This window comes from Festucalex cinctus, chromosome 7 (assembly GCF_051991245.1).
Source record: "Festucalex cinctus isolate MCC-2025b chromosome 7, RoL_Fcin_1.0, whole genome shotgun sequence".
In the NCBI taxonomy this organism is placed as follows: domain Eukaryota; kingdom Metazoa; phylum Chordata; class Actinopteri; order Syngnathiformes; family Syngnathidae; genus Festucalex; species Festucalex cinctus.
The window spans coordinates 16926982-16952761 of NC_135417.1; the positions used below are offsets into that span (position 1 = coordinate 16926982).

Genomic DNA, 25780 nt, shown 5'->3' on the forward strand with positions numbered 1-25780 from the left:
GCGGATAAGAGGATAAGAAGACTGACCCCAGCCAAGACACAGGAAACGCTTGCGTATAATGCGATTCCTTAGTCGGCCCGTTACTGCCATGTATGACTGCCATGCCTCCGTCAGGACCCAACAGAATGATGACAGGAAAAAAAAGTGAAGAAACGCTGCTATAAGGGTGCATAAGACCTGGAAGAGCAGGAAATAAAGGAACATGGGAATATTTCATAAAGACACCACTGTGATCATACCATACTGTACGTCTTGATTGAAACTTCAAAACAAACATACGAGTTCTTACCTTATTTCTTGTTTGGGTCTGTCCAACGAGAATAAGGGCATTGGAGGAAATGATTGAGAGGCAGAAGTTGATAAGAATGACTGATCGTTCAGACCGAATATATCTGCAGGAAAATGTGAACAAACATTAAAAATAAAACCTTTGTGGTTCTGACTGATTTATAACTGAGGACAGAATATGTTGTGTCTGGCTGTACATAATCATCCAAAATGTGGAATAAAATGTATATGGCTGGAAAGCCTTACTACACTTCTAGAGGAGCATATAGGGACTTTTCAGGACAACTCGCATATAGCCAGTCAACTCCAGGCTGAATTTTATTCTTATTATTTTTACGATAAATACTTTGTAGTTTCAAATAAACGACAGTTCAAAAAGAAGGTCATGTGATTTAAACTACGACGTTTTGGCATCTTGGTTTAGATCCCCCTTTTTTTTTTTAATATACAGTATATATATATTAGGGGTGTGAATTGCCGAGTATCTGACGATTCGATTCGTATCACGATTCACAGGTCACGATTCGATTCGATACTGATTAATCCCGATACGACTTTATAGGTCGATTGTTGTGATTTTTTTTAATTCAAATTTAGAAAATACTAATCAGTAAACTTGTACAGTCTAAGACTTGTATGAAAATGTATTATTTATTAATCTGAAACTTCAGTCTTATACCGGCTGTAATCTGTTTCATGTTCAACAGCATTGAAATAAAATATTAAGGCTTAATGTTCCATTAAAATAACATCTTCTATGCTTAAGGTGTGAACCCTAACCTGAAGTAAGACATTTTGTTGAATATTTTTCCATTAAAAATGGAAGTTTAAAAATCGATTCGGCCGCCTATTGAATCGATTCGAGAATTGCGCGATGTAATATCGCGATATATTGCCGAATCGATTTTTTAACACCCCTAATATATATATATATATATATATATATATATATATATATATATATATATATAAATATGTATTTTCTTACCTCCAGACCGACACATAGATGATGATGAGTAGCAACAATGTTAGAGAAGACACTCCACAACCCACAATCAGTGTCACAGATGGGAGCTGCGTCTTATCCATGTTCTGGGGGGAAAAAATGACAACACAAAAAATAAGTTTTTATTGTGTCATTATGGTAAAGAGACCTGAAGTATTTCAAAATTGCAGCACATTGAGCAATTCCATTCAGAATCGATTTTTTCAAACGATTTTCGATTCAAAATTATTTGATTGACAAATAATTTCTGCTTCAATTTACAGATATGCACAACATTGTCATGATCTACTCCAGTCTGCTTTGCAAGACAAAATGACAAATAGAGACATTAAAGTATTTTTTTTTTTTTTAAACATTTATTCATTTTGTATTGTAAGTGCCTTTTTCAAACAAAAACAGCATGTGGGCTAAAACTGCCTTTCCCCTTCTTCTTCATTTCTAATTTAAATAAAAGCGATTTTTGAATATTAAATATCAATTCGATTCAATTAATAAATGAGAATCTCAATTCTTTTATGAATCGATTTTTTGGCACACCCCTACCTATGACTCCAGCTACCTCAAACGTAAATGTATAAGAATTTGTCTTTGACCTAACATAAAAACAGAGGGGCCAAATCCAGGTCCATAAACTTAAAACCCAGCCACAGTTTTGCTTTTGTCATCTGGCCAAGGCGAGGAAAGGACTGACCTAAAACCGCACAGATTACAACCTCACACTAAACGATTGAGACTCCAGTGAAACTCTCAAACTTGTTTAATACTTTCAGTTTTTAGTCAGTCTGCAAATATCGTGAAAAGGTGTGAGCCCAGCATGAGCTGGAAAATTTACAAAATATCTCTAAAAGGCTTGATGTTCGTTAGTCCATGGTAAGGCCAAGTGACCTATGGATAAAGTTCACCACTGTCCATCCAATCCTGGGAATAGGCACCCTGCAAAGATGACTGAAAAGGGGGCAGGATGATCAATGCGGTGAAAAGAAATACCGGAATTACACACTTGTCTGCTACGTGCTAACATCACTGTGGAAAACACCTCAGGCTCAAACGCCACTGCAATCAAAAAAAAAAAAAAAAAAGCTACAATTTTAAAGTTTGAAAAAACATTTGACTTCCACAGCATTACTGGCAAACAAATCTGTGGAAATATAAACCAATGTTGAGTTGTTTGGAAGAAAAATGTTACGCCGTGCGTGGAGGAAATAGGGCACAGCACACCATCATCAAAAAATCATCCCAGCTCTGAAATAAGGTGGAGGGGACATCAAGATTGGGGACTGCTTTGCAGCCTCGGGGCCTTGACGGACTGCTATCATCTGCGCAATACTCTACTCATTTCCCAATTTGATCAAAACGTTTTGCAGGAGAACTGACGACTTTTTGATTTGTACACCGGTTGAAGCTCAAAAGAGGATGGATGATGCAACAGGATGAAAACACAAAGCACAAAAGTGAATCAGCAACAGAATGGCTTCAACAGAAGAAAATTGGGCTTATGAGTGACCCAGTCACTCAAGAGTGTGACTCACAGCAGACATCTCAATAACATTGTTGAACCAAAACACTTACAGCAAGAGGAATGTTCTCCTCCTGACCAATGTGCAAGTCTAACCTGCAACTACAGGACATGTTTGGTTCACGCTGCTAAAGATGTTCCTTAAATATATTTTTGAGACTATTAGGTCAAAATATTGTATTTGTACTGTGTTTTGTTAAATAAACTTTAGCTGCATTTATGTAAAATGAGCTACATGGTATGAAAGTCACATGGCAACTAGTCTTCTTTCTGGAAATTGTTTGTCAACCGCTGTTCATAAATAAAAACAACTGAGTTGATTTTTTCATCCTAATCACCAAAATCTCAAACAGCCCAATGCACCACATATTTTAATATCTGAATTCACTGGGATTTGATTTCTCTCAGTGTGTCCAAAATATCCCCTTGAGTCTTGTGAAAGTGTGCAGAAGTTCAAAAGAGTATCATGTGCATTTTATACAGCTCTTATATTACAACTCTTGGCGATCAGTGGTAAAAGTAAACATGTTGAAGTCTGAATGAAAGTAAACATGTTGTAGTCTGATTTTTGACCCCTACACCCTATCCAGCCTATTCCAGGGCATCAACCCTTAGCTGTTGCAAGAGATAATTGGCTGAGTTTATAGCCTGTCTTGTCTGCTAGTTTGATGTGTGTGTTGGGGCCAAGTTAATTAAATCCCTGTGATTAATCTGCACTGCAGTGAGTTCCTTCTCTAAAAGTAAATGGGGGAGAAAAACATTATGAGTGCAGTGGAATGGAAACATGTCTGTTGAAAGAGTTTTGACGTGCTTTCATGATAGAGCTTTTCACTAGCATGAAAATAACATCGCTAGCATGAAGATAACTTGAAAGTATCATTTTAGTCGGACACTGGTGTTCCACATTAGTTTTTCACACAAGAATACAGATACATCTTTTAAATAGCCATTACCAGTTGATCAGCTGTTAACTTCTACCACTTTAATTAGCGAACCGGACGTTTCTCTGCATGTTGAGGAAGTAACGACCCTGCGTCCAGCTTGCCTGTCACATCTCAATTGGAATCTTCCATTACGCTGCTTCAGCTGATGACCAAGGCTTGCTTTTCCTCCATTAACGTGGCGCCGTAGAGGAGCATGGCATTTTAGTAGCAATTTGTGTTGTTACAGATAAAGCAGAAAAATAGGTCTCAGTGTGAATAGGTGTGTTTTCCAAGAGTTTGGAATCCAGTTCCACAGAACGTTCTTATGGGAGCAGGTGAAACGCGTAGGCGGGGCTTCACTGAACCGTATGCTAAACTGTGCTATGCCTTGCTAGCCACTATTAACATTAAAAATGGAAACATGTACATGGCTGGAGAAACAATGGTAGCAAAATCCAACAACTGATGAAGTATTAAATAAAGTTAGACCTGTTTGGCTCGTTACAAATCCAAACTCGGTCCAAGAGGGCCGGAATCTTGCAGGTTTTGGATTTTTCCCTTCTCCAACACAGCTGATATATGATCAGCTTATCAGCAAGCTCTGCATACTGCTGCATTCGAGGATGGTCGGAAGTCGGACTTTTCCGAGTTCACACCAGGAAGTGTGTACAGGAACGCTCCCTTGAACTTGGACAGTCCACCTCCGAAGTCGAAAAAAAAAGGACCCCCGACTTCACCGACGGACTACAAGTGACGTCACTCTACAATGATGACCCGTTCGGAAACACAGACTGTGAATGGTAAAACACAATTTACTCGAGTATAAAATTAGATAGCTTTCTTCATTCATAAATGTTCGACATAACTACACGTAACACAACGTACGTGACAGTATGCCGCTATCTCCCTGCATTAAATTATACGGTCAACTACTGAACTGTATGGAATGATTATGAAACAGGCTAAAAACGATATGTGAAGCAAAATTGCGAGAAGTTAAGTTTGCTGGAGGTCAAAATGAATTTTGAGGACCAAAATAAAAAACAATTTATCACTAGCTGCCATTTTGTTGTTTAGTTTCGCCTCGAGCTCTTTCAGGTCGGAAAAAACAACTCTGATATCCGACTTCGGACCATCCTGGAATGCAGCATAAGCCTGCTAACTATCCTGTTAATTGGAATCAGCTGCGTTGGAAACATCCAAAACTTACGGGAGTCAGGCCCTTGAGATCCGAGTTTGCTCACCACTGTTATATAACAATAATAACACATGCACACACACAAAACCCTAACCCCTCACAATGGACTTGGGAGTAGTCCATGGTCGAGCAGTCGTGGTAAGACTTTACACTTTTACACTCCGTCTGCCATTTACCACACAACTAAAAACCGGACATTTTCATGAACCCCGACACCCGGAAAAGATGTTTAAAAAAAAAAAAAAAAAAAAGCGGGTGTTCGGGCAAAAGAGGATGTTTGGTCACACTAATTCAAGTATTATTTACCAGCTAAAAATCCTTTAACCCTTCTGACCAGTGTTGGGAAATCCAGGTCCAGAAAGTAACCCTGAAACGCCACAGATGCTTCAACTCAACAAGTGGAGACAAGCTCGTTTACCTTCCAGTTGATTAGAAACACCTGTGGCTAAAGCTGGCAGGGTTTTTACTTTCTGGGCCTGGATTCCCCAACCCTGCTTATGACATTAAATTAATAATGTTCACAATAGAGGTTGGAATGTCGGTCCATCTGGAAAATTAATCGTCCATTGATCTATTCACTCTGAGACCTAGCTAAGTCCAGTTGAGTATACTCTCGACACAGGAAGGACAGAACCCGAATGTCAACCCCAGAACTATGTGGCGGATGTGCTAATCTTTTGTCCACAGTGCTGCCGCTGCTGAAATACTGTTAACTAAATTATTATTTAGAGTGGGATCCTTTGATAGCTGAGCAAGCTTAGCACTGCACATAGCTTGTCCGAGTGTTGATGCCGTTTGATTTCTGCTACAGAGGAGTTGGAGCTGTGGGTCTGGTTGTCACACATCTGTTTAAATAAAAATAAAATATATATCGCTCTACACTCCAATAGCCTGCCCCCTGTTATTGCAGAAGTGCAGCAATATATAGCGACATTATTTATTTATTTTCTATTTGTTCTTTTCATATAGAGTGTTCCACTGATGTTTACTTTTGAGGCACATCACAAGCAGAGGCGTCTCGTTTAGCCTTTCTGTACTCCGCAGGATTTTTACTTGGTGGTGAAGTGGGATTGTATTTCTACCTCGCTTTTACAGACACATTGCCCTTGATCCCTAGTTTTCTCATGTTTGGGCTTACATGCACATCATGCTATCCTCAAAATCTCAATGCAGTAGCATTTTAGTATTGCCCATCCATCCATTCTTCCATCCATCCATCCATCCAATTATCGAAAAATAATGTAGTGCACATAAGTGACAATCCATGACAAGGACATAAGTCTATTAACCGTGGTTCATATCGTTCAGGCACCGAGTTGGGAGGGCTTTAAGAATGACCACACCTGCTTGGTGCCCCTCATGGGGACCAATCCAGAGTGGAAGAGAGTCCATCCCCTCTCAGGAAAAGTGGCACCAAAGCAAGCCACAGTATATCATGTTGGAACTTCTCCACTGTGCACACCAACTAGCCAGAGAGCTGACACGCTACATCTCTAGTAGAAATTGGACTTTGTAATTCGTGTAATTCTTTTGGGAGGTGCGAGAGAGTTTTTTTTTTTACAGAAGAGGAACACCTAGAGTTGTTACGATTACAGTACTTTTTCACTCCCCTCATCGGGCAGGATCGCGCATTTGGTGTTGTGCGTGCTTACAACTGGTGTATGCTGCGGACGGATATAATGGATTTGAACGACGATGTGTACCGTATGTCGCTCGATCGCTCGTTGCCCGGGGCAAAGGGCCATTTCTCATGCAACGATAATAAATTGACTGCGTGTCTGGAGCGGCGTCTTTTGGCTAAATCGCTTTGTGGTTTAAAACACTTGTTATCCCCTCGGGAGGCAGTTCAGACACAAAACTGATATCCGTTATCATGTGCGGCCTGACGGGGTCACATGACTACTGGAAATGCGAAAAAAGTTTTCCACAAAAAAAACAGAAAGTACGTCATCACCAGTTATCTCAGTTTCTGGTCCTTTTATTTAGTGTTAGAAGCAAGATAGATCGCAGTGTATATATCTTAAGCATGTGCCCAAAATCACCTTTGCCGATGTGCAAACTAGCACTGTACAAGAAAACTCCATCAGGAAAAACAGAAGAATGAAGAAGGGTGCGCATTTTTCCACGAGAAACTCTTCGAAAAGGTCTAAATCGCTCCATGTGCCTGTATGTCGCCGAAGGTCAGAAAACCTTTATGAATGGTAGTGATGTGGCGTTTACGAACGAATCGAGTCTTTTGAACGGCTCTTCAATGTAAACGATGGGAACTAAAGAGCCGTTCAATAATACCACCAAAATTCACATGCGCATCTCCAACTTAGGCCCATATCTTAAAATATCAATATGATCAGCTCAATAGTTAGGTTTTTATGGACATGAACACATGTGCACACCTATGGAGAGTATGAGAGTATATGCCTATAAAACCCAAAATACTGTGTTGATCATTTTCATATTTTCAGAGATTACAGTGGGCATACGTAGATATGTGCATGTGAATTTTGATAACGATTGGTCGTAGTTTTCTGAATTAAGCCATGTTGAGCTGCCACTTAAAGCACAAGACTGGTATCTTTGTTTTCCCTTTTGTTGTGGTGTTCCATAGAAACAAACTCTTATTGTTGAAATAACTAAATATATATATATATATATATATATATATATTTAACTTTATTTTATAATTTATATGCTGCTGCATATTTTTGAAATAGTGAGAGAATTGCTTGCCTTTTTTCCCCTTTTTATTTTCATGTTGTTTTGAATTATATATAAAATACAGCAAAAATTATGTTCACTCACTGCAAATGAGGCATAAAAACAAACTATTGGGCCATATTTGCCCAACCACATTCTTCCAAACTACCAAAAGACTGAACATCAATATATCCATTCAACACACGCACACACAGTTGTAGTTGTCCTAAACTAAGGTACCGAGGCTCTTCCTTTAAAATACAGTGCCATGTTTTCTTTTCTTTTTTAAATCTAAATGCCTGCAGCAAATTTGGGCTGAGCAAAATAGGCATGAGAAATAACAGCAAGAGAGTAATAGGTTATGTATGCTGTAAAGATGGGAAGTGGAAATGTAATGCGGCATCAGAGGGAAAAAATGACTGAGGGGTACAAAAGAAGATCGAAAGTACAAGTGAAAAAAGGAGAGAGGTGTTTATTATTCTGGGGCCGTAGGAGGCTAGTTACAGACAGACTGGCTGGGCCATTTAGAAACGAGTAAGAAATTCACAGTAGATAATTGGCATGGGGCCCATGGATATCTAAAAAATAGATTGCAGAGGAGGCATCAACAGCAGGTGGAAAAAGAGCAGTTGCCTTCCCCATCATCCTTGACCACAGCAGCTACTTTACAAAGTTGGAGGAAGTCAGAGTCAAGGAATAAATAAATTAAAAATGCCAAAGAAAAAAAAAATCATAACACTATTCTAATCCAAAGTTTTCATCACATGGAACAAACTGCAGAGTGGCTCGCGTCACGCTACCAATATACGGGAATGCTGAACTGTGCCACTGGCCAGAGTGACATTGATGGTTATGCAATTATGCATAGCTAGAGCAAAAATCCTCAGTCGATCCAAAACTTAATTTCCTGCTTTCTGGAAAAAAAATACACACTTCATCACACAAATAGGTGGCTGGAAAAGAAAGAAAATATTTTTGGCAAAAAAGGTAAGTATTCGTTCCATGACTGTGTCGGGCTTACCGGCAATGAGGTGGGTCGTTTTCTGGTCTCTAGTATTACCCCCAATCCCACAATTAATCAATAAAGGTTTTGGCTACGATTGAAACACAAACAGACTCTGCAGTGGAATTTGATTGTTTCAGTTCATAATGTTTCCCCTAAAAAAAACCAATAATAATAATAATAGTAAAAAAAAAAAAAGTTGTCGTTTTTTTTTTTAGATGATGTTGGAGATCTGATAGTTCCCTGTATTCATTGCTCAGCACTTGTTCACAAACTACACAGTGTGGATTGAGCAGCCCTGACCCATAGTCCAGAATGATATAAAACAAACAAGACAGAGCAAATTTATCCGGTAATCTGACAGAGTGACAGTTGTGATAGACAAAAAAATAAATACATAAATAAAAATAAAAAGTCATGTCATTTGAGACCGGCATTTGTGCTCCTTTAAGCTTGGAGAAAGGAATCGGGATGACGGGTGAGCTAGCAACTTTTTTTTTTTACCCAAACAAATTATTACTGTCTGCTGTAATCACAACAAAACATTAAACTAGTATTGCATTCCCCAATGCCTGTCAGCCCCACATCACTTCAAAGTAGACTTCACTCTGCCTCTGGCTTTGCTTCCATTCTACACGCCCCTCGACTTCCTGGTTCAATCACAAATCACACTCAGTTACCTTCATGACCTCGCCGACAATCGGAAATTACAGAACTCTTGCAAAATCTGCTAACATAACTGCAAACTCTAAACAATCTTCAATAATTATTTCATGTGCCGCCTGGGAGAGCTCCATGTTATGAATTTGGTGCCATTGTGTAGCATCTTCAGGCATTTTGAGCAGAAAACATTGAACAGGTGAGTCTTTCAGCAAATAACTGAGGATAGCTTACAAAAAAATCCTACACACTTATGTTTTATGGCAGATCCACTTTACCTTGTATTTTAAAGTATAATAAAATGATGCTATTGTTCTTTTTGCATGTACGAGCATAAGTTCTATGGTTCAAGCTCATATCTGTAATATACAAATATTGTCAGCAGGGGAAAAAATACATAACCCTTTATACTAATCAAATCACCATGCTTAATTTTAGACCACAGTCGTGATTTAAAATGGTGGCCTACCTGTACGCATGCAGCTATATAGACAAATGCTCTACTCGTTTGGCCTAACATAGCCTTCCATTTGAGTTGTACAGGCTGAGGTCTAAACAGCACCATGCCTTCTATTTACCTCTATAAGGGAAAGCATGTTACCAAGGTAACCACCTCACAAAATGCTTTTAAAGGAATTGACAGCTAATAGCAGAAAATGAACACTCTCCACACAGATTGGGCATGCTTTCCTCAATGAGAATAGTGGTATGTTTGAGTCAGATTCTGATTTCTGCAGCCACTGTGCCAACTGCATCTACATGGTGAAGGAATTGTGCTAATGCATGCTGTACTGTAGCTCCATGACTTATTTTTAAATGAACTCTCTTAGCACTTGAATTATTTTCTATAATTCCCCAGAAGGGAGACCTTATGATAAACATATGCCAAACAGCCTGACACGAACATCGGATGTGGACCTAAACAATTACAGTGGCCTCATGAGATTCAAATATTTCAAAATATAACCAGTGGTCAATATCATATTGCCAACCTTACATTATGCTTCCCTTCCCCGTGGCCATGACAAACAACCATATGCTTAAATCTGTGACGTAAATAATAGCTACTTATGGTCAGCAAGCTTGTTAATTCTTTCTTTTTTCGCAGAATTGCTTTGGCGAGGCAGAGAGATAGTGACAAAGATGGGGAGAGGGGGAGGATCTGTTGATAATGTAATGACAATGACGCCCTGGGTTAAAAAAAAAAAAAAAAAAAAAAGGGCCGGTGCGTGGACATTACACCACACAGTCTCCGCTAGTCGTTCTTTTGACGAAATCAAGGGAGGTTCACACTTACCATTTCGGGATGAAGTCGTGCTAAAATGGCGAAGGTGGACAGTCTGTCACACAGGCATTTGGTTCTGAGTGCATCGACGAGCACGGTTTTGCAGCCCCTAGCAGACCAGGATCCCAGCAGAGAGGAGCTACATCCACACGCACACACAAAAGGAGGCGATGCAGTCAAAGCAGAGGTGGCAAAAGGCGAAGAAAGCAGTCAGAAGCCAACAGCTGCACATCCGCTACTTAATCCACTTTATCTCCGTTATTTGCAATCTTAAGCGCAGCAAGAGACGTGAATGCGGTGATGAGGAGGCTCTGGGGCGGCGCGCTGTAGGTTTCTATGTGGACACATTTATTTACGGAAGAAAAAAAAAAAAGCGCTTTTTCTAGTCATAAAAATAACATCTTTACAAATAACGGAATTATTCTAATGTATTATAAAACGCGCAAAACAATCATCATTAAAATAATTACATAAGAAATACAGGTTATTATATTTTTAAGATCCCTCATTACTGTTTAAAGTAGTATTTTAATCTATTTCTCTATTCTTAAGTCAAAGGTTGCGTTTTCATTTCAGCATCTTCACTTCTAGTGGATTTGATGTTTGCATGTACTGTATAATTTAGTTCAACTCAATGTGTACACAGTTTAATATAATTAAAATTAACGTTAGAGTGTGAGTGATTGGTCGGTAAGAATACTCCCATTACATTCTGGTGAGATGCTAAACAATTATGACATAATTCATAGGCTACGTTTCAGATCTTCTAATTAGACAAAAATATTTGTTAAATCATTCTGTCTTGAAGTCAATTTGCTTCGCTATGCAGTATCAGAAGTTGTAAAATCAAGTAGAATTTCTTTTTCATCTGAATTTCCACATCTTGCAGCAAATCAAATTTAATAAGAGAAATACATCAGGTATAGTAGATGCTTAATTCTGCAAAATGTCATCCTATGAGGTTGTAATTTGCTGTGCTAATATAGTGTCCTAATAAATTTTACAACTTTGTTCATAATCCAAATAGACAAATTATGAACATTTCCGGTGTAGGAGTATTTATCGAATCGAGATAAAACCTGTCATCCAAATCAAGCTAAGGCAGTGCAGTAAACCTAAATTGTACCATTTTGCCCCTAAAGGTTGTGTGTGCAAATTTGTCATGTATGCAACCAGTGAACTTTCTATGATTATTGTTGTTGAACATTTTTCTTTACTATCAAACCTCTGCTCCACACTTTACTTTAGCTCAGTTGTTGGGTTTGATGCACAAATGAGCTGCTTTGTCAACTGACATATCTAAAGAAGAAGAAAGCCGATGGCAGGTGAATGTGTTTCAGTGCAGGCGCGGTTCTAGTGGGGTGTATCACCACTGTGATTGGTTAATGTCTGAAGAGGCAGGTCTTGGATCTACACGTTTCACATAACTCATGAATAACTGCAAAGAGGACTTCTGATTACTCTCTCCCTAATAAACCTAATCTGCCAGACATAAATCATTTAACTCATTCACTGCCATTGACGGAAAAAGACGTCAAATGATGCATTTTTTTTGCTGGTCTGGCAATGAATGTGTTAATAACTTTTAAAAAAAAAATCAAAGTGGCCCTTGCAGCTTTCTATTTTTCTGTCTGTGGCCCTCAGAGGAAAAAGTTTGGACACCCCTGCTGTACATTATATCAACAATTTATAATTGCTTCATTGATTTTTACCACGTTTAACTCATTCACTGCCATTGACGGAAAAAGACGTCAAATGATGCAATTTTTTTTTGCTGGTGTGGCAATGAATGTGTTAATGAGTCTGACTCATTTTGTGAGGAAATTGTTGTGATGAAAAAAAAACTGTTTTCAGGATGGGTGGCTGCACTTGTTTACATGTTTAAATTCAATGAACAGCAAATTCTGCACCATGCAGGGAACATAACATTTTGATAATACTAGCACTGGTTTGACACATTGTACAAGTATGGCGCGAGGCACGGTGTAAATCTGCGCAGGGGTCGGCTAGATTAAGTTTTGGTATTTTCGCAGGCCCATGCAAGCTGGTGCAGGGTGGCACATTTTAAAAGGCCATTTTGCACACCATTGTGGGTGTGAACACAGCAGAGTCGATTCGCTGCCAACCAAAGTGGCTCCTCTCATTTTCTTTGAATGCCACGTACTGATAGTCCTTGACATGGCGGAAAAAGAAAAAAAAAAGATACTGATTTGTTTGCGTCGGGAGCAGGTCGAGGCCGGCAAAGTATGTTTCTAAGGAACAGCAAGCAGTTCTCTATGGGCAGATGATATAGTTGGCAATAGGGAGATCACAGATTTGTGAAGTGGGCGCTTGGAGACCGCCTTCCACTCGTCTGTTTGTGGCCCCTTTGAAAAATTAATTGCACGCTGGTGGCTGTGCTGAAATATGCTTGGTACAAAACAATGTGGACTGACACAATCAAATCACGTGAATATTTTCAAGAACACCTGCACACCACTTTGTATGTGCACCCCTAATTAAAATGCAACATTGTTTGATAAAATAGATAATATCATGCACACATAGTAGTAATTCTGATGTACTTAATTTACTACTAGAATTCATTCATTATCAACTGACTGGGCGAGATGTGAGGTGCATCTTGGACATATCAAAACGTTTAATACAGGACACAGACACGCTATTTACACTCAATTTTAGAATCAAGTCAAAACATTTCTTTGTATTAAAATGGTCTATGCGCTCCATCTAGTCTAAACACGGCGTTGTAATTAATATTTTGCGTTTGTAGAATATGAATTAGATAGCAAAATCCAATGTTTTTATCCATCTCAGGGGATGCCATTTTGCCACTTGCTGTCGACCTATAATAACTTCCATCCATCCATCCATTTCCTGAACCGCTTGCTCCTCACTAGGGTTGCGGGGGCTGCTGGAGCCTATCCCAGCTGGCTATGGGCAGTAGGCGGGGGACACTGTGAACCGGTTGCCAGCCAATCGCAGGGCACACAGAGACAAACAACCACTCACAAGCAAAGCTAGGGACAATTCAGAGCACCCAATTAGCCTGCCATGCACGTCTTTGGAATGTGGGAGGAGACCGGAGTACCCGGAGAAGACCCCTATAATAACTTTAATTTTTTTTTTTTTTTTAAGTTTCACTTCTGTAGCGCTGACTGTGAGTCGATCAGATGGACATGTTACAGCATTTATCAATGTGATCATGACATAACAACAATAGCAAGCCTGCCTTTCGTCATCGTCAGCTGGCTCGACACATACCCAAGACCCTGCAGAAAATGAATGGATGGATTTTTAAGGTAAACAAGCCCTCATATAATAATAACTTCAAACATCATGTTATAAAATGTGTTAAATGAAATTGTTGGAGAGATGACGACTTGATGTGGCATTGATTGACTGCACCAGAACCCCTGTCCCCTTCACTGGTCATCCATCCATCCATCACACCAAGTAATACTTGAATAAACAAATAACACAGATACACCATTACAGTTTTAGTTTTGCAAGAAAGCAATTCTAATACCATTTATACACACAGAAAAATAAGACATTCAAACATGTTACTGACAGAAATATATTGTTCAGAAGATGCAAAAGATTAGCGTCAATTATTAAGAAGACAATTTATGAACAAAAAGACTCATGAGGCATCATCAGACATGAAAATAGGCCTGAAAAATAATTAGCAATCACTTTCTGCTTGATTGCTTGGCTTGCAACTTGGGTCCACTTTTAAGAATTGAATAGAATTCAACTTTATTGTCATTGCACTGTCACAAGTTCAGAACAACTAAATGCAGTTTGCATCCATCCAGAAGTGCTTTAGCAAGAAAAAATTATATATTTTAAAAATAAGATCGATTTAGTATATACACATTATGGCAGGATATAAATATGTATATAATATTGATAAACAGCTAAATAATTGTATGTGACTATCTCTACAGTATTTACAGATATTTATTTACAGTAGTGCAATTATGTTCAGGAGTCTAACAACAGTAGGGAAGTAGCTATTCTGATATCTAGTGGTCTTAGTCCGGAGGCTCCTGTAACGACAACTGGAGTTGGCTCGTTTTTAACAACGCTCAATATGACATGTTTTTCTGCCCTATGATTATAGACACTGATCGGCTATAAAATGTTGGCGGGAGCACAAGCCCTCGGAAGTTGTGGAAATCCACACATTTGATAACTCAAAAGTAAATGAGCCAAATGAGGAGCAGAGATCAGAGTAGCAGTTGGTGACGAGCAGACAGTTGACAATAAGGTGCTTGGATCAAATGAGTGCAGGTGATGATCATTTGGAATGATCTCTGAAGGCATTCACTGCAGGAACGTTCCCCTGAAATCTGGATTTTTTTTTTTACAGAAACTTGACATGTTCCCATCATTACAGCTCTTTTGAGAATGGTTTCAGATAACTTAAGCTCTAGATACTTTGCTCCGCGGTGGCTGCCCAAAAAGTCGACTGCACATCACCTCCAACCTCTAATCAGCGGTTACAGTGAGTCTATGGGTCCAAACCGCCTGCCATTTGGGACTGAGTCGAAACCTCCGTTAACAACACCTGTGGTGGCCTACTCTTCTTCCAGACACCAAACAATTTCTATATTATTATATTTAATTATTTATATACATATAAAGAACCACCGTCAGCCACCAATCCAATAGCCCAAGTACAACCGCTGGAACACACGGCAACACTATTATATATAGCCAAACGTTAGGCACACATTCAGTGTTTGTGTACACTAGCTAACAGAGTTAAAAGACTTTGCTTCTAATAATGGCACATAATTGAATGTTTGACTAAATTGTTGACTTGGGGGTGGGTGTATTTGTGTTTGGCAATATGTCCACATGGATCCATAGCATTAATTGATAAAGTGAATTTTGGCAGCTTGGCGATGAAGCGCTGCCTCCACAGAATGCAAAAATGAAATGAACATATTCAGATTATACCGAATCAATACACACAAGCTAGTTACAGTCTTCACACAGTAAAGTATAGCCTAAGTTAGCAATTTCAAATTAATATTCAAACATAATCTTACCTCTCATTCTCATCCCAGGATATACATGTCTGGTTCGTGGTGCCCTATTGGATGAAACAATTGTAAAATCGATATAAAATGGTAATGACTTCACTGTTGGCCCGATCCTCTGACACATTAATTTGTCACTCACATTGTATAAGTGAGAGAATTCAACTGTAACTGGAGCAGAAAGGGAAGCAGGAGTGGGTTTAATGGTGACTGATACAATCTTGGAGTTCAGTACTGTGCCGTTTCTACAGAAGGAACAGAAGAAGAAAAAGAAAAAAATGTGTCACTGTTGCAATATTTACTCTCCCCCTAAAATGAACCTATGAGGCTGTACATGTAGTACGTATGCACAACTCGCATGATTTTACAAGACATTCTAGATTTGTTGTATTGATGACACAGTGTCGTAAAAATACATAGTTGTCAGGAAGGATACTACATATCATTTCACCAAATTCTGGTCATCCATACACTATCCTCCAACAGCTTTGTTCCCCTTGATGTAAACTTTTGAAACAATTCACAATTACCCTGCCACCTATTTTTGTACATTTCAAGTGTATCAGTATCACCTACAAGTTTGTCATTTTGAATATGATCTGATTTGTCCGTACTGATTCATATGCACATAGAGCGGCATGGTATGGCTGGTGTAATGGGTCATCTCGCAACGCGCTGGTTGTGGGTTTGAGTCCTGGCGCTCTTGACGTATTATTGAGCAAGAGAGTGAATTGCCAGTTGTGAATGAGCTGTTTCAACGACTATACAGTATAACTCCATTAATCATTTTGTGAATGAGGTTAGGTTAAAAGTGCAGGATACCTCAAATGTGGAAAACAGTTATTTAAGTAAAATTCATTTACATGAAATGTTTGAGTTCTGGGTTTGATCTCCTGTTGCTAAATTAGGGAGCCAAAATATGAACTGTACTAAATATAATATTGTGCAGTTCAACACCTCAAACAACCATAGACATAATTTAATATAGCTGATACAGTTAAGGTCTCGATATGCATGAAACTTACTTAGCTGCTGAGTTTGTCTTCAAAGTAAGGTAATCTAATTTCGTTATTCTTTTGTTTCTATTCTATTCTGTTGTTTTCCAGTAGTTTCATAGCATTTAATGCCATTTAATTTTACACCCTTCTCCCTATTTGTGATTCACGTTTTTCATAGGATCTATCAATCATGAGGTAAGAGACAATCACAAGGAAATGAATTGCTAATGGGGGTTGGACGCCGAATGGTTGCGGACAGCCAAATGCGTTCAAAACTTGCTCCCCTTTTTGATTCCTCACATCATCAGTGTATGCTTTAAGCACAATCACCCTTTCACCAGTCCAAAACACAATCAGTCACTTTAATCTTTCATGTCATCTAGTCTCTTGCCTCAAACTCATCTCATTTAGCTGGAGGGGCAAATCAAATGCAAAAAATGAAAGAAGATAAGAATGAAATGAAATGGCAGTGTGAAGAGGAGCTGGGGAAGATGAAAGCAGTTCAAAGACTCCGAACAAACATGGGAAGACTGTTGCGATTCAAGGTTTAATTCCCCCAATTCTATGTTTCAATCAAATCATGATAGGTTCTACAACAACAGTGGAAATGATTTTACTAGTACCAGTTGAACATATGAGACACAAACACAATGACTTAAACCAAAGGCTGATGGATCTATCCAATTATTTATTGGACAGATACCAATGGGACTGTAGCATATATGGACAGATCGGATATAACCCACCAAGCTACCATAAAGGGCATGCACATGCCACAGACCATTAAATAATATAAATATGGTACAATAAAGGTGTGTCGATTATTAAACAAGCAAACCAATTGCTGATGACTGTCATTGGAGTAATGCGACGGTAACCCTCATTTTAATCAATCAAACGCAGACACGATATGGGAGTTGGGTAAAGAGAGTCTTAATATACAAGGTAACAAACAAAGAGCAGGACTAGACTCATATGGCCTCAAAGAAAACCCTTTAAGAACCCTTGTCTAACAACCTTGAGCTGGCTGAATGCAGAACTCTAACCCTAACCACAGTGAGCAGGGCTGGATGCAGAACACATGGAACACAGCTTGCATGAAAGAAAGCTTGAATGGAAGAGTAGGGTTAAGGAAACACTCAACGTGCTGAGAGAAATTTGGGCTAAGGGACCCCAACGTACTGACAAAAGTGCCATTCAGTGATTCACACTAGGGCAAGGCACACATCTATATGACAGAATAAAGGCCTATATGACTACGCAAAAGTCACAAAGACCATAGCAACTGCACTGATCAGGTGAAGGAATGTTGGATTCCTGGTGAAGCAGCCAGTATGACGATAACTTCCTGATTGGAGGTGGAGGGAAGGGTTGGAGCAGATGATGATAAAAAAAATTTATTGTCATGTGATAAGCCCCTTGAGATGCAACATCGCATTTAACGAGCAATTGATGTTGTCAGTTGCTTTGGTCCTTTTTTTCTGTCAATAGAATTATAAATTGCCCTAGCTGGAGTTGCTCAGTGACATGTCAGAATGTCGAGTTTCCTTCCATTCACTGATGCGCCCTGCTCTTACTTTGACATTTTTTTTTCTGCTTTAGGGTCCAAATTCTGCTCCTCACATAACCATTTTCATTTGTTCAGCGAATTTTGACGTCATATCAGATGTGCCACTTGGAATAATGAGTGTGGACAAATCATATTGGTATTACATCAGAATTTGGCACACAATAATGTAAATCTCTAAGATCTCTATTTGCAGTTAAGTGTTGAAATCTCAATGGATTTCTTTTTATTACCTCTTCCGCAAAGGGGAAGTCAACCCAAATATTTTCTGTACAATAATTTGTTGCATTGGCCCTCACGATTGAAAACACGGTATTCTGGTAAATATTGTGCTTGTGGAATATGAGTTATGCAGCAAAATCCACCCATTTGTATCCATCTCAGCGGGCGTTTTTGGGTTGACTTCCCTTTAAAATCACTTGTTATTGTTTTAATTGCTGTTGTTCAGCAAGCAAAAGCAGGTTCGTTTATGAAAACGTCAAAGGTGACAAATGGGTCAAGAAAGACTCCTTTATGTTTCAGTTCAGATTCAGAAAAACGGTGCAGCTTGCAACATTTATTTTTGCTTCATGCAGTTACAGTCTGGCATGAATAGAACATCCCAACCCAACCCATCTATTCAGAACACTTTATACCATAAACAAGACTTTCATTTGGTAAACAATGGTCTTACCTCTGCAAATTCAGAATGCTTCCCAAGTTTCTGTACAGAACGATGCCTGTTACAAATGTCGAGGAGTCATCTGAATCTGAGAGACACAGAGAGATCAGGAGAGAGAGAAAGAGAGGAAAAAAATCGGTCAGGGTCAGGATTTAGAATTTTAATGTTGCAGTCATTGTTTGAACCGTGGCCTTTGTTTGAGGAAAATGCAGGTCACCCATGCTGCTTCAACTCCTCCAGCTCTTTAGTATGGAGGTGGCCTACATGACTAGTCAACTATAAATTTGGCTTTGGATAGACTCCCTTAGATACATATTCACTTGAAGTTCCCAAGCTCACTTTTAATTTAAGAGTATTCATTAAAACTGAAAGTTAAAGAGTAAAGACTGAGAAAATGGATGGATGGATGGACTGATAATATAAACTCTGAATTTTTTTCCCCTTTTCTCAGGCCTGCGTAGGTACAGCCACCCTAGTACTTCTCAATGTGTGCTACCCTTGTGTGCATGCTGGCACAGCTAGAGCAAAAAATATATATTTCAATAACATGCTTTGATTCTTTCAGTTTTAACTTAACTATTGTTTGGCTTTTGACTGAGTCCTTGTCAGTCAGTGGTTGCCACCTATACAAGACATAACTGAGTTTTCGAAGCGTGAACACATACCGAACCCAACCAAAAACCGTGAGCAAAAACCATCGTGCTCAAAATAGACAGACAGACAGACGTGAAGGATCAAATCTGGCACAGGTACAGCGAGGCCCTAGGCAAGAAGAACACTTATTTCCCGCTGATGTGTCAAGGGTGAAAAACAACTCCCATCTGCTGAGCCATCTGAAAACATCCTATATGCCAGCTTCATAGTATGCCAGGCTGCAGGCAGAGAATGTAGCTCCGAGGCAACAGCTGAGCTTTCGTGGGCATCCGGGGTGAACCAAGTGCGTCGTGCATGTATGTGTGTAAAGGAGATTATGTATTATGTTTCCTATTCATCTAAATTTAGTCCGACGTATCTGAAATGCACATAAGCCAGATTGTCTGTGTCCAACAAAAGAAAAACTTGCCTGGAGGTAACATAAATCAGTGATTCAAATAATTTCTTCAAAATGAGGTTGGTTTGTTTGAACAGTGCACTGCAAGCTTAATTTTTACTTTGTAGCTCTGTAAAATGGACAATATTTGCATATGTTGGGGGTGTCTATTAGAATGTGAAAATAGTCACACTGTAGGAACAGTCACTGAAGATCAGCTTCATTTAGGAACTGGCCACGTTGGACTTCATGACAGGCTATGACTCAGCCTGATCTTGGCTTTTACACTCACTTCACTTTTTATTTTTATTTATTTATTTTTGCCGGGTGTGTCATATTCTGGTTTATCAAAACCGGTTGGTGGGGAAAGAAATTCAAACAATATGTAGACTGCAAAAGCACGGGACTGCAAACACAAGGGATCTGCTTTGTGCAAACATACATGAGACGCCTCCCCCACCCCAGCCATTTAGACCACCTAATTTATGTTAATGCCAACACACAAGCCACTGACAAAACAGAGCGGAGATTAAAAACATCAAGGTCTGGCCAGAAGGAGCAGCCTCAGCTCTGCTGGTTACTTCCATGCATATAGACTGGGATATACAAGCTGCATTCAAGACAGCCTCCCAAGATGATCGCACCAATATCAGCAATAGCTGAAGCAGTTACCGAGATGTACTGAGGAGGTCGACATCATTGAATGTTGAATTTGTTACCTACATGGCACAGAGGATGCCATTGTCTGCAGCAAATTAGGCTTATGTGGATGAATACCCTCTTCACCACCTTCAAGCCTGCCAGCCATCAATCTGAGCGACCGCACAGAGGATTTTAAAAGGGTCACCCTCGGAAAGAAAAGGGCCCAGACAACATCGTAGGACGGGTGTTAAAAGTTTGTGCTGACAAGTTGGTGAATGTCCTTACTGACATTTTCAATCACCGTCCTCAGATGCTCTCAACCATAATCCCATCTTGTTTTAACTCTTAAAGTTCAAGGTTTTACTTTGGATTGTTTACGCACTGCAAGTTGAAAAGCTAATTGTGAATACTTCAGCACTCACTTCTTTAGTTTGGGCTGGATGTCCGGAAAGCCTCTTTTTATCCAAGTATGTACAGCTTTAGTAAGATAAGTGAAAGCATAACCAAAGGTTGTGGATTGGATCCCAAGTACTTGAGAAAGATACTGAACCACACAGTTGCTCCTGATGCTGCATAGCATAGCAATCATCAGTACAATAGCGCAATAGCATCATCAGTGGATGAATGTGTTAAAGCTCTTTCAGTATCCCGAAGGTAGAAAAACATTAGACAAGTGAAAACCCATTTACCAGTTAATCTTATGTGAAATCTCAAGAGTAAACTTACTTGCAGATAATATTCAGTTATCTTAATTAAAATCAGAGAAAACTTACATGTACTCATTTTGTAAGGCTAATTGAAATCTAATAGTTAAACTTACTTGTCAAGTCATTCATTAATCTTGCTTGAAGTAAAGTACTTTGTAAGTAAACTTACAAAGAATATGTTGACCTAACTTTATGTTTTCAGTGCTTTGGGTGGGATGGTCCATGTTTCACTCAAAAACTCTTTTTCCAATCAGGAAAATTACATTATCTTGCATTTTTAATTTTCTCAGATTATTTTGGAGAAATAGGAAATAACTAACTACTCTCGAACCATCCCTTTCGAGTCAGCAATACAGCCACACCGCCTCCCTCTTTCCATGTCTTGGTGGGAGTCATTGGATTAACTGGACACAAATTATCCATTCAAAATCATTGTACATACATTGTACATAATTTCCAAAAACAACGATCAATCGGCACCAGAATTTATGTGGACATCTCTACTTATGCACACTTCAACCTCTAAAAATATCACAAGGATTAGACTCTTCATGGCTTAATTATGAGCGAATGTGGAAATGAGCAGTTTACATGCAGTTTCTCTCACACCAGATTTCCTTTCTTTAGATATGAACACTGCGTTCCAAGAAGTTTTTCAGAAGCCAAATTGTTCGTAGGTCGCAATATTTTAAATTCAATCTATAAGGGTTAGCTTGACTTTCCACCTCCAGGGTGTACGCCTGCCGATGCGGAATGATGCACCAAAGCGACCATAATTGCCTGGAGGGTCGGCCCTTGCTGGGCCTCCGGTGCTCCAAATTTTTTCAAGTTTAAAACATCTGTCCGAACATTTTCTGCATATCCCAGGGCTGAGGGCATGCTCGAATTTTAAAAGTCCAACTTTGAAATTTTGCAAAGCCAATCTCCGGCAGTTGTCGTGCAGTTGCCTATCGTGACACGGGGATGCATCTCTGGCCTGACAGAATTAGTATTTGTCCCGCTACAGCAATTCCGAGGGAATTGCTGCATGTTGTTTTATTTAAAAGAGGATACAGCTCGACCAACTGAGGCACAGTTGGTTGAGCAAGTCGTCCAGTGAATTAAGTGTTGGCGGTTTGAATCCTGGCTCTGATTGTCTGCTGTAGAAATGTCCTTGGGAAAGACACTGAACCCCACTTTGTTACCAGTGGGTCTGGCAGAAGCCACCCATTAGTGTATATTGTATAAATTGACAAACCAAACATTTGATAAAGCTTATAACTATGGCTGACTCAGGCATGGCCTGGGTTACCTGTTAGTTAAGCTACCATATGCCTAGTTGGAAGAACTCAAAAGGAAGCACCAAACACTTGGCTACCATCTCTACCTGTTCACATTCGTACGTTGTAGTCCATGTCATTAACATCTCTCGTGCTCTCTCACTTCTGGTCACAAGCACTCCCAATATTTCTTCTGATGTTATTTATTGGCAGGAGTTTTCCATGCAATCCTCGTGCTTGTCAGGTCTCTGTTTATTAATTAACATTACAAAAAAAACACCGCACAGGCCATGACTAGTCACTACTATGCTTTTTTTTTTTTTTTTTTTTTAAATACTGACCTACTATTTTTTTTCCTCCACTCTCTTTTTTTTCTTTCCCGTAGGGTTGCTTCTGCTTCTAGAGCTGCAGCCAATAACTAAGCCATTACATTTGCAATTTCTTAGTAGTGTACGTCCATTGCCAGCCAATCAATCACTCAATCAATCAATCAATCACCCTATCCATAGCTTAGTGTGTGCAGCACTCAACCTGGCTTGCCTGTTAGCAGAATATGTTTTGGGATGATGACTCTGTCCTCTGAGTTGCGGGCCCAATCCACCATGCCCCTCCAGCCCTTCATCGGGAAGCTGATATCGGCGTTGCTCAGCATTGGACGCTTGTGGATGCTTAAAACTGTAACAGAGATGACAACTTTATGAACACATTCCCAAAGAATACCCTTAATCGACCAGTAAAGAATGCATGAATGGGGACATTAGAAAGCTGTATGCCACAGACTGGCTTTAGTCACAGGTGTTTCTCATCAACGGGCACGTAAACGAGCTGGGCTTTAAGCAGTTAGTAACTTCATTTTCAACCAAAATTTTTATCATTTTATATTATAAATCACAGCTTGTGAATAATTGTCAAGGCTTACCTATGTTATCTGTTACTTCATACATGTCCTGAAAGTCTTTCATTCTCAGACCAACGACATCCACAAAGTCCTCAATCAAGCGGAAAAGCTCTTTGATGTTAGGGCCCAGCTGTGAAGACAATGTAAAACACAACACAAAAGTTATTTTAATCAAACAAGGTTGTGTCATTTTTATATTTCTTGTGATCTATGAGTGGAAATTAATCACTGCCAGTCATTATAGAAAATTTTTACATTTCCAATACTCACGTGATATTCCATTCAATAATTATATATAAACCGAATCTACCAAATAACAGAATAGACTCCCTACTTTTTGTCCCGTCCCGTTCTTTTATAATTGACAGCAGAAAAATGTAGGTTTGCCAAAATACAGCCATTTCTCCCATGGACTCTGAAACTGTGTTTATTTCCTATAAAATGGGGCTATGATGTCATCTACTGGTGGTTGGGCATCAGTAAAGTTGTTTCCAAGTTTGATATTTACAGTGGAGCATGCACAGATTCGCCCCCATTTAGCACCGCTCTAAAAAATACAATTGACAAGTATACTTGTCAAAGGCAGTGAATGAGTTAAACTTTTGTGTGTATATTTGTTTGACGCTATAAAAACAAACCACAACCATGTACTGTATGTCATATAATTAATTTTCACCACAGCGAGACTTGGCCCTAATGAGAGGTGGGAGGTGCTAAGCAGGTGTGGGAATACCTTATTGCCCCCAGCTCAGAGTCTGTACTTTGAGGGTAACCCAGTGGACGACTCTGCCTTTGGGAGGGGATCGTTCTATATCCTTGCTCGCCAAGATGAATTCTCGCAGTATTTGTGAGTTCGCAAACTCCTGAGAATACATCTCATACCGAGCCCATTGATATCCACCGATCCGAACCACCAATCACAGAGCAACATTGTGTTTAGGGTGTGATATGCAGCTGTGACGAAACCAGGAAGCCAGCGCCAAGGCTGGGGCAAACAAACCTAACATGGACGAATGGACGCTGCAATTAATTCTGTTCTTGCAGAATTACTCACCGTTTCCCTGTTGAATGTTAAACGAGAGGCGCTTCATGCATTTTTAACCGGTTAAGATGCTTGTGCTTTTTTTTCCCCCTTCGACGAGAACGAAGACGACATTTCCATCTGTGGCCATGATTGGTCAAAACAAAACGTGCACAATACCACATCGTACAATCAGCTCGAAGTATTGTATAGAATGTCCCGCCTTTCCCGACCAAATCATCATGGAGCAGTCCCAGATTGATAATGTGGAGAACTCCCTTTAGTGAATCACAATATTAATCTGGCTATTGCCAGGTTAATAGTTCTATTACACCAAACAGCAACTCAGGGTATCCACCCCTTTTGGAGTGCTTGGAGACTCCCTTGTTCTCCAAGTGGTATTCTGTTAGTGGACTTCTGTGCTCGTAATGGATTTTCCATTAGAGTGACATTAGACATTAGAGTGTCCCAAACATTTACTTGGCCGCGATTCAGTGATTGACTTTGTGGTCATGTCATCGGACTTGCAGACGCATATCTCGGATGCTGAGGTGAGGGGCGGAGCTTTCAACTAATCACCACTTGGTGGTTGGTTGTTCTGAGCTGGAAAACCTTAAATGAATTGTGAGATTCTTGCAGCGTCAGGAGTTTCAAATCCCATCTCTGACAAAACTTTGACCTCGTCCTGGGGAAGGTGGGAGACATTGAGTCAGAGTGGTTGAACTCTCCCACCATTTATCAATGACATCTCGCAGTAGAGCAAGCATTGTTGTGCTGTCGGCTCGCTGTGTAGTATAATAAATATATTATATACAGCAACATGGACACAGGACTGAACTCTCTAGGGAAATAAAATCATCTGCATTTTACCACCAGCAGTTTGATGTCCATCACCTTAACGTTTGCAAACCATCTGTTGTTGACAATGATGCACACTCCACCTCCTTTGTTTTTGCCTGAGGCAACTGTGTGGTCTCGCAGTGGACGGCGTGTGTGTCAAGCTGGATGGCCGAGTCTGGCGTTTTGTTATTTAGAGCACAACATTCCCTGATTTCTCACTGGGTGGTAATCCTGGCTTTCTACTCATCCATCTTATTGTTGAGCAATCAGATATTGGCTAAGAACAGGCTAGGCAACGATGGTCAGGTAGCTCTAGTTTTTAGCCTAGCATGTAGACCGCCACAGTTCATTTATCTGTAAGCGAACAAACTTACATTTTCATCAGATGATCTAATAATTTTAGATACCGTATACAGCTCTGGAAAAAAAATTGTGCAATTTATAAAAAAAATTGCAGATTTTTCACAAATCAGCATTTCTACATATATAGTAGATGTTCTGCCATTGCAGTGTCTCACACACAAACACCA

General features: G+C 39.6%; 1 protein-coding gene across 9 annotated transcripts in view; it reads right to left on the minus strand.

The window, feature by feature from the left end:
* adgrb1a (adhesion G protein-coupled receptor B1a) overlaps positions 1–25780 on the minus strand; it is a 126604-nt gene that overhangs the window by 34210 nt on the left and 66614 nt on the right. For all 9 annotated transcript variants that reach the window (XM_077526412.1, XM_077526416.1, XM_077526415.1 and 6 more), the window contains 9 exons: positions 23411–23519; positions 23023–23166; positions 18866–18941; positions 15770–15872; positions 15637–15680; positions 10586–10712; positions 1277–1380; positions 290–392; positions 27–177 (listed from right to left, as the gene is read on the minus strand). In XM_077526412.1, the coding sequence (XP_077382538.1) occupies positions 27–177; positions 290–392; positions 1277–1380; positions 10586–10712; positions 15637–15680; positions 15770–15872; positions 18866–18941; positions 23023–23166; positions 23411–23519 (961 nt within the window). The remainder of the gene's footprint in view (positions 1–26; positions 178–289; positions 393–1276; positions 1381–10585; positions 10713–15636; positions 15681–15769; positions 15873–18865; positions 18942–23022; positions 23167–23410; positions 23520–25780) is intronic.